Source organism: Macrotis lagotis, chromosome X (genome assembly GCF_037893015.1).
Source record: "Macrotis lagotis isolate mMagLag1 chromosome X, bilby.v1.9.chrom.fasta, whole genome shotgun sequence".
Lineage (NCBI taxonomy): Eukaryota > Metazoa > Chordata > Mammalia > Peramelemorphia > Peramelidae > Macrotis > Macrotis lagotis.
In genome coordinates, this window is record NC_133666.1 from 621,484,599 (window position 1) to 621,499,812 (window position 15,214).

The window sequence follows — 15,214 nt, forward strand, 5'->3', positions numbered from 1 at the left end:
GTCCTAGTCTCTTCCTCTACATCAAGTTCATGCTACTAAAGGGTGACAGATTAGCTTCTATCTAAACTCTAATTTGCTTTAGAGGAGCAGACATATACTATTCCTCATTCTTGAAGCATCTAAAACCGAATCCTACCCAGTTTTCTGATGAGCCTAACTTGGTTCCTGGTCTTATTCATTCTGCTCATTTAGCCATTCAAACAGTCACATTGAGAAACTTAATTTATTTCTGGTGGTGGGGAGAGAGAACTTGCTGGGCTGGTGGAGCAAAGCCAGTTGTTCTGCCTCACCCCCACCCTTGCCCTTCCAAAAGGAGTGGTCAGACTGGGTTGGACCTGATGGCCAGGCTGACCATGCCTGCAGGACAAGATGTGTCAGGCTGGGCTGAGGTGAATCAAGCCCAAAAGGGGAAGATGTCCACATGAAGGCGTCTTCACTTAGGGGGCCGGTATGCCAGCTTCCGACTCTTCAGCACTGACCACTTGTGCCTTTTCATGGCGTAGATGAGCGGAATCAGCAAACCAAACATTAGCAGCATCTGGAAAAGGAGACCTCAAAGGGTTCAGAAAGGAACTCCTCTCCTCAAAAGGCTGAGGACTTTTTGCCCCAACATCCCACCCTTCCCTTTTCCCCCTCTCCTTGCCCCCAAATTTCCCCCACCCCAGTCTCTTCCAAGAATTTATCACCTTGAGCCCCATGAGTTTGCGATGATCATGCTCTGGTTCAGATGCCCAACGCAGGAAAGTACACACATCTTTTGCTACCTGTGACATAGTGGCTGGTGTACCTGTGAGGACCAGAATAGTGACATGATAAAGGCAAAGCACCAACAATAGGATCTGCTACTAGAGCCCAGACCACTGAAGAGACTGGGCTGAGAACAATGGGACCTTGGAGATATATATGAAGGCTTGGAAGAGCAAGGGAATTGCTCATACAGCTAGTAAGTAAATAAGGGAATAAAGTATGGGAGAGGAGGACTAAAACTAGGGGAGAATGGAAAGAATAAGGCAGGGAGACAGTAAAAGGCCATGGTAGATAGGGGAAAAGAATAGGAGACATAGAGGATGGGGGGGTGGTTTGAAGCTCACCATCATCATACTCAAGGACTTCATTGTAGATAGGGGGAGCCATGGCAATGGCCTGGCCAGGGAAGTAGGCATTGAAGTGAAGACCCTCTCGAAGGGAAACTCCAGCAGGTGGATCACAGTACCCCGTGAGCAGGGAAAAGACATAATCCTCACCGCCATGCCTGATCAGGACACAGTAGTTAAGTACTAACTTCATCTTCTCAAACCCATACCTAGATCCCTGACTTATTCACCGACATCCTTTAAGTTCCATTGACTAGTAAAAAGAGGATGCAGTACCTGGCTCGGATGATGTAGCTGAGGTCCGGGGGTAGAGCTCCATTGTTGGCAGCCCGGGCAGCCTCAGGGTTGGGGTAGGGCTTGGGCAAATAATCAGAAAGCTTCCCTGGCCTCATAAACATCTCTCCATCTTCATTAGGGCCATCTTGAACCTCTACCTAGAACCCAGACATCAGCCCTAGAGTCACCCACTACTCAGGTAGACTTGACCCAGTCACCCAATTCCTCTTTTCCAAATTCCCCAGACTGCTTGGTGATAGATAGCCCAGGTATAGGCTCTCTCCTATACATCCCCCTTTCAAAGAGCTCCCCAGACCTTTTCTGTCCTGCAGATTGATCTCAGTGTCTCTTAGGCCCTGGACCTCTGCTTTGACAGAATCACAGTTTTCTTACCTCCTCTGCCATTGCCTTAGCTTCAGACTCTGTGTAGCACACACCCACCAAATGGCGATAAGCCAGGTAGTCCATGCTGTGGCAGGAAGAGCACACCTGCTTATACACCTGGAAGCCCCGGCGAATGCTGAGGTGGAAGAGACAGAATACTCAGGGAAGCCTCAAGTGACACTTCACTACATATACTTACATACCTCTAGGGTAGCCAGCTCACTTTCCTCCCCATTCTAACAGCTCCCATCCCACCCTGTCAGCAAGTTCTACCCACTAACTTAAATTCCAAAGGCTCCAATAGCAACACCCCAGTCCTACCTGCCATGGTCCAAAGAAGAGAGGAAGCCTCGGTGAGACCAGGGGTAGCTTGGCGGGTGCAGCTCTAAGTCACTGGCACCTACAGCTGTGTGTAGGGCCACAGCAACCCCTGCACCTCCTGCTGCCAGCATGCCCAGGGCTGACAGCACTACCTTCCGGCCCCTCGAGAGGTTTGAGAAAGATGACATTGTGGCGGCCTGCAAAGTACCCACTCAGCTCAGAGCTCATGCTACCCTCACTTAGGGGTTTCATCAGCTCAGTGCCTAAAAGTTCCTTTCCCATTCCCATAAATCTACAAGGTCTCAATAAGTTTATAGCCTCCTCCCCGTCCTACTCATTTTCTAGCCCAAGTCTCCAAAGAAAAGGCATTTATGGATAGCCAGATGAACTGTAACTCGCCTCCCCTCCTCCCCACCCCATCTGCCAAAGGGAAAAAAGTGGGGAAAAAATCAGGTGGAGGTTCTAGTCTAGACTGCCATTGACTAACTATTGCTAAGCAAGTCTATTTATTAACTGCTCTGGTCCTCAGTTTTGCCAGATGATTCCTAAAGTTGCTTTATCTAGCTCTCAATCCTACAGTATTTCTAGATTGTTCAGGCATTTCACAGGTCTAAAACTTATTTAAGCTATCCTAACTGGAAGAAAGGAAGAACCATCTTCAACAAGATCTAGGGTTCCGTTCTTAACCCCTTAGAAACAGAAGAGGGGACCGACCATCCTCCCTTTTTCTTTGAGATCAGCACCCCTCCCCCAAGGTTCACCAAATCCATCCCTAGACAAGGAATACATTTTAAGAGGTTTGGTGAATAGAGGGGAAGAAAGGATTTAGATGGGTCTCTTAGGTAAGGGCTGAAGTTCAAGGTCAAAGATAGCTAGACCAGAACATAACAATGTCACACCCAGACAGGAGTGGGGAGGAGCACTGTGCAGGGCACAGGTATACGAACACATCTATGCCCAGTGAGCAGAAGGGACCTTTTGCATCTGCCTGGTTTTTAAAGGACTGTACAAGTTGTGCTGACTTACTGCCTATCAAGAAGCTACATCTCCCTGGTGGTTTGACCCCTCTTCTTCCACACCAAGGCAGCAGGGATGCTACTTTGGAGGGGACAGCCCATGCCCCTCTCTCTTGTAAGGCAGCTTCTCCCACTTCCAGGTTCCCAGGAGCTGGGGTTGCCATGAGAGGTCAAGGGGGGATAACAAGGGTGGGGGAGGACTCCCAGAGAGCGTGGAACTCAGCAACCCCTCAGTGCTGAGTGGGGCCGGGTGGGTGGACACTTGCTGCAAACAAACCGGTGCCAGGACAAAAGCCTCCTTCCCATGGCGAGTCTGCGGGCCACAGCTTAGGGCCAGGGCCAGGACCTGCCCTCTCCATGGGGCGGCCCAGCCCAGGTCAGCCGGCTTCCCACCACAGGCCCTTTCCCAGCCCCTGGAGAGAAAGCACTGCCTGGGGCTGGAGACAGCTCCAAGCTCTCATCCCTCCCCAGCCCAGTCCCGGGCCAAGGTCACCTCAGGCTCCATGGCAAGGGGAGGGACCCGGGGGCCGAGGGGCTCCATGGCCCCCAGATAACCCGGGGGCACACAGACTCAGTGGGCAGAGGTCACGGGGGTCATGCACGGAAGCCTGGGGCGCAGGCTGGGGGAGCCCCCAAGCTTGGCCCGGACAGGGCCCTCGGGGGCGGGGGCGCGGGCAGGGAGGGCCCGAGGGAGGAAAGACGGGCGGGCGCGACCCTGCGGAGGGGCGCGGGCCGGGCCGGCGTGGCGGGGTGGGGGGCCCGGGCCGGGCCTGACAGCGGCCCCCTGCCCCGGCCCGGGGACGCCCGGCCCGGCCCGGCGCGCGCGCGGCGCAGGCACCCTGGGGCCCGGCCGGGGCCCGGCCGCGCGCCCGGCACCGTGACCTTCAGGCGGCCGCGGGGCCGCGCGGGGACTCCCGGGCCGGGCGCCCGGGGAGACGGGGCGGCGCACGCTCACCTGAGGCGGCCGCAGCGCCACAGCTCCGGGCCTGGCGCCGCCCAGCAGGACCCGGCCGCGGGCGCGCGGAAGCCCCAGCACGGAGAAGCGCCCCACAGCCCCGGCCGCCGCCATCTCGGGCCTCCTGAGCGCCGCCGCCGCCGTCCCGTGAGCCCGTGCGGCGCCGGCCCAGCAGCGAAACCTCGCGAGAGCCGCGCCGCCGAGCTCCGGCCGCCGCAACGGGGCGGGGCCTTGCCGCGCGCAGCGGGACCCGGCGGCCCAACCCCCGCGCCTCAGAGCCGGATGGAGGCCGGCGGGGGCGGGCCTCGGGGCCTGGGGAACTGCGCCTGCGCCAGACGCGCTCCTCAGAGGTTGCACAAGGTGAATGGGAGCTTTAGCAGCCGCTACCGCTGGAGGGCGCTGTCTGAGGGAGTACCGCCCCTCTTTCCCCGCTCCGTTTCCATGGAAATAGAGGGACGGTGAATAGATCTCTGCTGTTGTCATAGGAACGAGCATCCTTTCTCCAGCAAAGGGGAATTAGGGCTTCTGCCTTCCTCAGGCCATAAACTAAAATAAGGGTGACAGAGGAAGAAGGTTCCTGGAGGACAACTCATACCTAAACAGGATTTGCCTCTGCATCCTCTTGAAGGAATGAACAGAAAATAATGACGTTTGACATTATTGATCACCATTTCTTTTTTCTTGGATACTCTCTTTCTTTGGGTTTTCATGAAACTTCTTTCCCCTGGTTCCCCTTCCAGCATTCATCTTCAAAGTCACTTCCAAAGTCCGGTCATTGTCCTTCTCTCTTGTTTTTACACTTTATCACTTGGTGATTCAATCAGTTTCTATGAGTTCAATTACTCTCTATATACCTATGTTTTTCACATATATATATAAAGTATATATATATATATAATATATATATATATATATATATATGGCTGTACTAAAGGGCTTTCTTCCATCTCTAAATTAATAATTCCACTTTCACAGCCACTAACATAGTTTATACCTCATCACCTCTCACCTGCACTCTTTTAATAGGCTCTCCTATTATGTCTTCCATCTTCATACCTCTTCCCAACTCAATCCATCTTCGTATAGCTGCCAAAGTAATTTTCCTGAAGTGAAGATCTGATCACATCAACTCTTTATCTGTTATTGCTAAGATAAAATATGAACTACTCTGATATTTAAATATATTCACAGATGAATTGTTTGTGGATAGACTGAGCCAATCTAATAAAAATTACAATTCTGCCTAAATTAGTTTACTTATTAAGTACCATACCAGTCAAACTACTAAAAATTGTTTTATAGAACTAGAAAAAATGTCAAATTCACCTAGAAGAACAAAAAGTCAAGAATATCAAGGAAAATAATTTAAAACTGTGAAGGAAGGTGGTCTAGCAGTTACCAGATCTTGTCAAAACAATCTGGTACTGACTAAGAAACAGAATGGTGGATCAGTGGGATTGATTAGGTACAAAATCCATGGCAGTAAATTACCATAGTAATCTAGTGTTTGATAAGCCTCCAAATCCCCACTTTTGAGAAAAAACTCACTATCTGACAAAAATTGCTAAGAAAACTGGAACTCGGTTTGAGAGAAAGTAAGTGAAGACCAACATCTCACATCATATAACAAAATAAGATAAAACTAGATATATGATTTAAATATAAATAGCATATTGTAAGAAAATTAGGGAACTGTAGAATAGTTTACTTGTCAGATCTATGGATAAGGGAAGGGTTTGTCACCAAATGATTTAGAGAACATTATGGAATATAAAATGGATAATGTTAATTACATTAAATTAAAAAGGTTTTGCATAAATAAAACCAATACAATCAAGATTATAAGGGAAGCAAACTGGGGAAAAATTTTTACAGCAAATTTCTCTAATAAAGGTCTCATGTTTTAAATACATAAAGGACTGAATCAAATTTATAACAATACGAATCATTGCTGAATTGATAAACAGTCAAAGATATAAACTGAGAGTTTTCAGAAGAAGAAATCAAAGCTATCTAGAGTAATATGAAAAATGTTCTAAACAATTATTGAATAGAGAAAGGCAAATTGTGATACCACCTCACACTCATCAGAAAGAGAAAATGACAAATGTTGGAGGGGTTGTGGAAAAATTGGACTACTAATGCATTGTTGGTGGAGTTTTGAACTAAATCAACCATTCTGGAAACTAATTTGGAACTACTTTCAAAGAGCTATAAAACTGTGCATACCCTTTGACCCAGCAATGTCACTACTAGGTCTGTATCTCAGATCAAAAGAAAAGGAAAAGAATCTATATGTCTATAAATATTTTTAGAATTCTTTTGTGGTGGCAAAGATTTGGAAATTGAGAGCATACCCATCATTTTAAATAAGTTATGACATATGATTATGATGGAATGCTATTAGAAATGATGTGCTTTCAGATGCTTTCAGAAAAATTTGAAGAGATACAGAGGAGTCCAAGATTATTTTTAGATATTGAACCTGAGGGATTAGGAGAATGGTGTTTCCTTCTACAGCAGTGGGGAAATTAGGTGAGGAAGTTCTAAGTGGAAATATAAAATAGTTCTGTTTTTGGCATCTTGAGTTTAAGATGGCTGCTGGACTACCAGTTTGAGATATCTTACAGGCAGTAGGGAGAAATGCAAATTAAAATAACTGATTAGAGAAATGCAAATTAAAATAACTCTTGAGGTTCCACCCTATCCCTATCAGGTTGAGTAATATGACAGAAAAGGAAAATGACAAATTGAGACTCTAATGCATTGCTGGAGTTGTGAATTGATCCAGCCATTCTAGAGAGTGATTTGGAATATCCTAAAATGATTTTAAAATTGTTCATTCTCTTTGGTTCAGAAATATCACTACTATATTTGTATTCCAAAGAGATAACCCCCCCCCAAAGGACCTATATCTCCTAAAAACATTTATAACAGCTCCTTTTGTGTTGGCAAAGAATTGGATATTGAGGGACTGCTCATTTGGGAACAACTGAACAAATTGTGATATATGATTGTGATAGAAGCTATAAAAATGATGAGCAGAATTCTCCCAGAAAAACCTGAAGAAACACACATGAAATGATACAAAGAGAAATGAACAGAACCAGGAGAACATTGTTCATTGTAACAGTAATATTATACACTGACCACCCATGAATGACAACTATTCTCATCAATATGATGACCTTAGATTATTCCTGAAGTTCTTATAATGAAAAATGCTCTCCATTTCCAGAGAAAGAACTAATGGAGTCTGAATACAGATAGTAGTATATTGTTTTTTACTTTCTCTTTCTTTTTTGTCTGTATTTTCTTTCATAATATCACTACTATGGAAATATGTTTTTCATGACTGCATAACCTATGACAAATTACTTATCTATGAGGGGAGAGTAAAGGAAAGAGAGGAAAGTATTTGGAATTCAAAATTTAAAAAAACAAATGAGCAAAATTGTTTTTAGATATAATTGAAGGAAAATATAAAATAGCAAACATATTTTTAAAAAGAAAAAAGATAATTCAATGTTATCAGGTTGGATTCAGGGCCTTTTCTGGGGTTTTCTTGGCAAATATACTTATGTTTATAAAGCTTTAGGTACTGGGGATCAAGAGACATGTAAGCTTCTCCAGTTGCCATTACTCTGGGGCTATCTCTAGGTCACCATTCAAAAATTCATAATGACCTCTTTAATATATTCTGGAATATCTCCACTTTGTATAGCATCCCTGGTCAAAAGTTTTCTTAAGCAGCACATAAATCTAAAGAGCTCAAGAACTGGGGGTCTATTTGATAAAAATTGCAAGGAAAATTGGAAAATAGTCCGGCAAAAATTAGGTATAGGCCAATATCATATGCCAAATAATCTCCAAATGGAGTCATGACTTTGATATAAAAAGTCACATAATAAACAAAATTAGAGGAGCAAGAAAGAACATATCTTTTCTAAATATGAATGGGGAAAGAGTTCATGACTAAATACAGAATTATTTAGTAAATAAAGTAAATTTCTGAGGCCAGATTTTTAACTCAGATCTTTCTGACTCTAGGCCCAGATCACAATAGTTTATCTATTGCATCACCTAACTGACCTCCAAACAAGGATAGAGAGGATCAAAAAGGGTCAAACTGAATCCAAAATTTTAACATTGTATAGTGTAATACAATTAATTGGGTTATTTTCCAAAAAAAAAAATATGTACGAGAAAATGTTTATAGTAACTCTTTGTAGTGGCAAAAAAGATGGAACTTGAAAGGGTTGCTTATCAATTGGAAAATGACTGAACAAATATAGTACAGAAATGAAATGGAAGATTATTTGCTGCAAGAAATGATGAAGGAGATGGTATCAGAAAGACCCTAGAAGAGTTGTATAAACTGATACAAAGTGAAGTGAATAGAACCATAAAAACAATAACAATATTGTAAAGACAAACAACATTGAAAAATACTGATTCCAGAAAACTCATGATGACCTGTCTTCTGACATAGAGATGGCAAATATAGATTGTCAATAGAGAGATATTTGGTGGAGTATGGGAGTGGAGAATGGTCAATATAAGAATTTCTATGGTTTGTAATGGACTTTTTGTTTTTCTTTCATGAATACGGGGAGACTGTAAGGGAGAGAAAGTAGACTTTCATTGATTAAAAGAATTAATTTTTAAAATAAACAGGAAGTGAACAAAAGGAATTTCTGAGAGAAATAAAGGACAACTTTAAAAGCAAATTATTTAATTCATTGAATACTTTCTATTTTTAGGTTTTTGAAAGGCAATGGGGTTAAGTGGCTTGCCCAAGGACACACAGCTAGGTAATTATTAAGTGTCTAAGGTTGGATTTGAACTCAGGTACTCCTGACTCCAGGGCCGGTGCTCTATCCACTGGGCAACCTAACCACCCCATTGAATATTTTTTTAAACAATCAAATTGTGCATAACAGATTTCAGAAATAATATTTGCTTTCTGTGCCACTTTGTTATTTAAATATGTACTGTGTGTGTGTGGGGGGGTGTTTTGCTAAATTCAGAATGAAAAATAAAGATAAAATGGACAGTTCTGATTATGTAAAATTAGAAAGGTTTTGCACAAACAAAACCAATGTATTTAAAATTTGAAGGGAAAGTTAACAGGGAAAATAATTTATAGTATGTTTCTCTGATAGAGGTCTCATATCTAAGATATATAAAGACCTGATTCGAATTTTATATAACTAGACCTATTCCCTAATAGGTCTGAAACATGGATATGAAACAACTTGTAATGATTTTAGCTGGAGTCTATGACTTTGATTCACAGTATCATAAAGATGTCCCAAACAGACTGGCTATTAATATTCAAATATCCCCAGCTAATCAGAGAAATTGAAGAATGAATTTTCACATACAACTTGAAGGCCAGAGTTCTTTTACTATCTTATCTTCCTAGGATGAAAATTCCTGAAATTTTTGAAGGAGATCAGCAATTTATCCTGAAAAAGTACCCTACTTTATTGCAAGAAATGGTTAATGTAATCTGCCAACTAATAATAATGGCTCAGAGCCATGAAGAAAGGGATTTTTTTTGTGCTTCAACTTTGGAATCCCTGGAGAATTTGAGTGAAGATTTCCCAGATGTCTATTCAAGGCCTTTAGCTATTTAAATCTCCCCTTCTTTAGCTACCTCACCTTGAAGAGGACAATTTTAGACCGACTTCTAATCAGAAGACGTTCAAAATTAAAACTATAGGTTTTGGTGAGTTTAAAAGAATCTGACTACTACAACTTACTACATTTCCTACAAGATGAAAAATATGAAAGATTATATGCAGGGAGATGGATTAGGAAGCTATTGCAATAATCCAGGTGAAAAAGGTGAACTTGGTAATTATATTATGAATAAAGAGAAGGGGAAAGATAGGAGAGATATTGAGGAGGGTTATTGATGAGGCTTGGCAATTGATTCAATAGGGCAACTGAATGAGAGCAGAGATAGCTCACATGTTAGAAATGAGATTGGGGGGGCGGAGCCAAGATGGCCACATGAAGGGATCAAGTCTTAGGAGCTCTCTGATAAAAACTCATAAACCAAGGACTCTAACTAAACTTTCAAGAGACAGAACCCACAAAGGGACCCAATGAGGTAGTTCTCCTACTCAAGGTAACCTGGAAAAGAGCAGAAAGGCTCTGCTCCCTGTGGTCGGAGGGGTGGCCCACCAGAGGGGTGGTCCTCCAGAGCCAAAGAATCAGCTCACAGCAGTGGGGGAGTCTTCTGAGCTGCACCCTGAGGAGCACCGGGCACAAAGTGGGGGAACAGCGGGGGACCTCCACCAGAGCTAGCATGTGGAGCCCAGCCCTCAGGGCACACAGCAAGCAGCTTGGTCTTTATGCAGCCCAGAACCGGAAACAGAAGCAGGTGGAGCCCTTAAACAGGAGCCCCCAGGGCATGAGCCCATTGAGCTGAGGGAGGGGAGTGAAGAGAGACTGCAGAGCTCTGTCCTCTGCCCCTGGAACAGGACTATGGGGCTCTGACCACATTCAGATCCTGATCCCAGTCTAGGCCCCCCCATAGAACAACAGGGCCCCCCCACCTTGGCCCCATGGCAGAGGGGGGCACTTATGTTCATTCACAGACCAGGAGGGAGGACAGAACCTCACACACTGAGATCCTTGTGGAAGTGTCCCAAAAGTTCAGGAAGCACCCCAAAAAACAGGCTTAGGCTGGGAAAATGAACAAGCAAAGAAACAAGAGGAAGACCATTGAGAAATATTTTGCAAATGAGCCCAAGAAGGATCAAAATACTCAGTCTGAAGATGAGGAAGCACAAGCTCCTGCATCTAAAGACTCCAAGAAAAACAGAAATTGGGCTCAGGCTATGACAGAGTTCAAAAAAGACTTTGAAAATCAAGTGAGGGAGTTGGAAGAAAAACTGGGAAAAGAAAGGAGAGAGACACAGGAAAAACATGAAAATGAAGTCAGCAGCTTAGTCAAGGAAATCCAAAAAAATGCTGAAGAAAATAGCATGCTAAAAACCAGCTTAGGTCAAATGGATAAAACAATTCAAAAAGTTATTGAGGAGAAGAATGCTTTAAAAAGCAAAATTGGCCAGATGGAAAAAGAGATAAGAAAACTCTGAGGAGAACAAATCCTTCAGACAAAGAATAGAATTCAGGGAGATTGATGAATTTAACAGAAATCAGGAATCAATACTTCAAAACCAAAAAAATGAAAAATTAGAAGAAAATGTGAAATATCTCATTGAAAAAACAACTGATATGGAAAACAGACTTAGGAAAGATAATTTAAAAATTATTGGAATACCTGAAAGTCATGATTAGGAAAAGAGCCTTGACATCATTTTCAAAGAATTACTACAGGAAAATTGTCCTGATATTCTAGAAGCAGAGGGCAAAATAGAAATGGAGAGAATCCACCGATCCCCCCAAGAAAGAGATCCCAAAAAACCAACCCCTAGGAATATTATAGCCAAGTTCCAGAACTCCCAAGTCAAAGAGAAAATATTACAAGCAGCCAGAAGAACACAGTTCAAATATCATGGAGCTGCAGTCAGGATCACACAGAACTTAGCAACAACTACATTGGAAGCTTGTAGGGCTTGGAATACAATATACCTGAAGGCAAAAGAGCTTAGAATGCAGCCAAGAATGAACTACCCAGCAAGGCTGAATGTCCTCTTCCAGGGAAAAAAGATGGACTTTCAATGAACCAGGGGAATTTCAAATGGAATGGCCAGAGCTGAACAGAAGGTTTGATCTTCAGATACAGGACTCAGGTGAAGCATGGAGATTGGAGGAGAGGAGGGAAATATGAGGGACTGAATGAGGATGAACTACATGTATAGAAAAATGATACTGATAATATTCATCTGAACCATCTCAGTTAATAGAGCAGGTAGAGGGAGCTTTTATAGTTGAAGCACAGGAGAAAGCTGAATTCAAAGATTAAAATATGGTGTGTAAAAATGGAGTCAATAGGAAAAAAAGAGAAATGGAATGGGAGAAAGAAAAAGGAGAGTGGGGAATAGTCCAAGATATTTCACATAATAAGATTTTTTTTTATTACAATGAGCTATTGCAATGATATGGAAGGGGGGAGGCAAGGGGGAATGAGGGAACCTTTGCTCTCATCAGAGATGGCTAGGAGAGGAAACAGCATATATACTCATGGGGTATAGACATCTGGAGTAAGAAGGAGGGGGGAGCAGGGGGAAGGGGTGGGGATGTGAATAAAGGAGGAGAGGATGGACCATGGGGGGAGAGTGGTCAGATATAACACATTTTCTTTTTTACTTCTTGCAAGGGGCTGGGATTGGATGGCCTGCCCAGGACCACAGGGCCAGGTGGATTCTGGGCCTAAAGGGTGGTATGCGGACTCAGGGCTTCTTGGCCCCAGGACCAGGGATCTGCCTGCTGCGCCACTCAGAGACCCTATAGCAGAGTCAGAGTGAAAGGAGAGAGAAAATATAGTACATGGTAGTGGAGAAATAAGAAAGGAGGGAGTTGCGATCAGCAATGGCAATGTTGGAAAAATATGGAAGTAACTTTTGTGATGGACTTATCATAAAGAATGTGATCCACCTGTGACAGAGTTGTTGGTGTTAGAACAAAAACTGAAGCACATTTTTTGTTATTATTATTTGGGGGAGGGTGCTGGGCAAGTGGGGCTGGGTGGCCTGCCTGGGGCCACATAGCAGGGTGATCTTTGGGTGTCTGGGGCCGGATTCAGACCCAGGTGCTCCTGGCTCAAGGGCCAATGCTCTGTCTGCCACCCAGCCACCCCTACTATTATTACTATTTTATTTTATTTTGGGTCTTTTTTTTCCCCTTCTTTTTGGTTTTTGCAGGGCAATGGGGATCGGGTGGCTTGCATGTCACATGGCTGGGTGATTATTGGGTTTACGAGGCTGGATATGGACTTGGGTGCTCATGGCTCCAGGGCTGGTGCTTCGTCCATTGTGCCACCTGGCCATACCTACAATTATTACTATTATTTTTTTAATTTTGATTTTTTTTTCTCTCCCCTTTACTTTTTCTCCCAAGCAAGTCTATCTATATTCATGGGGAGGAGGGGTATTTTGTTTACTTGTAAACAAGTATATTTTATTAATGTAAAAAAATTTGTACAAAATGAGAATAAAAAATAAATTAAAAAAAGAAATGAGATTTAATAAATAAAATGAGATTTAAACAACTGGGCAAACATCAACTGCTCATGGATAGGTTGAGCTAATATAATAGAAATGACAATTCTATCAAAACTAAACTACCTGTTTAGTGCCCTACCAATCAAAATTCCAAAAAATTACTTCAATGAGTTAGAAAAAGTTGTAAGTAAATTCATATGGAGAAATAAAAAGTCAAGAATCTCCAAGAATTCAATGAAAAAAGTGCAAAAGGTGGCTTAGCCCTACCAGATCTAAAATTATTTATAAGGTAGCAGTCATGAAAACTGTCTGGTATTGGCTAAGAAATAGAGTGGTGGACCAGTGGAATAGACTAGGTACAATAGCAGGAAATGATTATAATAATCTGCTGTTTGATAAACCCAGAGTCCAGCTAGTGGGATTAAAAACCTCTCTCTTTGATAAATCTGCTGGGAAAATTGGAAGTTAGTATGGAAGAAACTTAGATTAGACCAACACCTCACACCTTATAGCAAGATAAGATCAAAATGGATACAGAATTTAGATATTAGAAGCAAACTAGAAGATCAAGGAGTAGTTTACCTGTCAGATCTATGGAAAGGGAAGCAGTTTATGATTAAGGAAGAGATAGAGAACATCACTAAAAGCAAACTAGATGATTTTGATTACATTAAATTGAAAATCTTTTGCACAGACAAAACCACTGTAATCAAGATCAAAAGAAATGTAGGAAACTGAGAAACAGTCTTTACAACTAGTATTTCTGACAAAGAACTCATTTTTAAAATATACAGAGAACTGAGTCAAATTAAAAAAAAAAGGCCATTCCCCAATTGACAAATGGTCAAAGGATATGCAAAGGCAATTTACAGATGAGGAGATCAAAGCAATCCATAGTCATATGAAAAATTTCTCTAAATCATTACTTAGTAGAGAAATGCAAATTAAAGCATCTCTGAGGTACCACCTCACACCTCTCAGACTGCCCAATATGACCAGAAAGGACAATGATCATTATTGGAAGGGTTGTGGGAAATCTGGGACACTAATATATTGTTGGTAGAACTGTGAACTCATCCAACTTTTCTGGAGAGCAGTCTGGAACTATGCCCAACAACAAAAATGTGTATATCCTTTGATCTGGGTCTATACCCTGAAGAGATGATGAAAAGGGGTAAAAATATCACCTGTACAAATATAGTCATAGCAACCCTGTTTGTTGCAGCAAAGAATTGGAAATCAAGTAAATGTCCATCAATTAGGGAATAGCTTAACAAACTGTGGTATATGTATGTCATGGAACCCTATTGTTCTACTAGAAACCAGGAGGGATGGGAATTCAGGGAAGCCTGGAGGGATTCGCATGAACTGATGCTGAGTGAGATGAGCAGAACCAGAAAAACATTGTACACCCTAACAGCAACATGAGGGTGATGATCAACCTTGATGGACTCACTCATTCCATCAGTGCAACAATCAGGGACAATTCGGGGCTCTCTGCAATGGAAAATACCATCTGTATCCAGAGAAAGAACTGTGGAGTTTGCAGAAAGACCAAGGACTATTACCTTTAATTTAGAAAAAAAAAAAAAACCTGATATCTTATTGTCTGATCTTGCTATCTCTTATACTTTGTTTCTTCCTTAAGGATATGATTTCTCTCTCATCACATTTAATTTGGATCAATGCATACCCTGAAAACAATGTAAAGACTGTCAAATTGCTTTCTGTGGTGGTGGGGATAGGGAAATAAGATTAGGGGGAAAATTGTAAAACTCAAAATAAATAAAATCTGTAAAATAAAAAAAAGAAATGAGAATGACTGGAAGAATAATGGTGACCTTGGCAGAAATAGGCAAGTTATGAGGAAAGATGGGTTTAGGTTAAAAAGATAATGAGCCTAGTTTTGCATATTTTGGAGTTTGAAACTTCTTAAGACTATCCTGGTATCTAGGAGACAGAGATGCAAGGACTGGAATTCATGGGAGAAATGAAGGATGGATATATATATAAATTTGGGAGTCA

At 42.5% G+C, this 15,214-nt stretch overlaps 1 protein-coding gene across 1 annotated transcript; it reads right to left on the reverse strand.

The window, feature by feature from the left end:
* Nucleotides 1-209: 209 nt before the first annotated feature.
* CYC1 (cytochrome c1) lies at nucleotides 210-4,185 on the reverse strand. The gene is made up of 7 exons (XM_074203099.1): nucleotides 4,047-4,185; nucleotides 2,076-2,272; nucleotides 1,764-1,890; nucleotides 1,371-1,528; nucleotides 1,092-1,252; nucleotides 687-787; nucleotides 210-538 (listed from the first exon to the last, which is right to left on the reverse strand). The coding sequence occupies exons 1-7, from the start codon at nucleotides 4,158-4,160 to the stop codon at nucleotides 434-436; spliced, it is 963 nt and encodes a 320-aa protein (XP_074059200.1). The 5' UTR covers nucleotides 4,161-4,185; the 3' UTR covers nucleotides 210-433.
* Nucleotides 4,186-15,214: the final 11,029 nt, after the last annotated feature.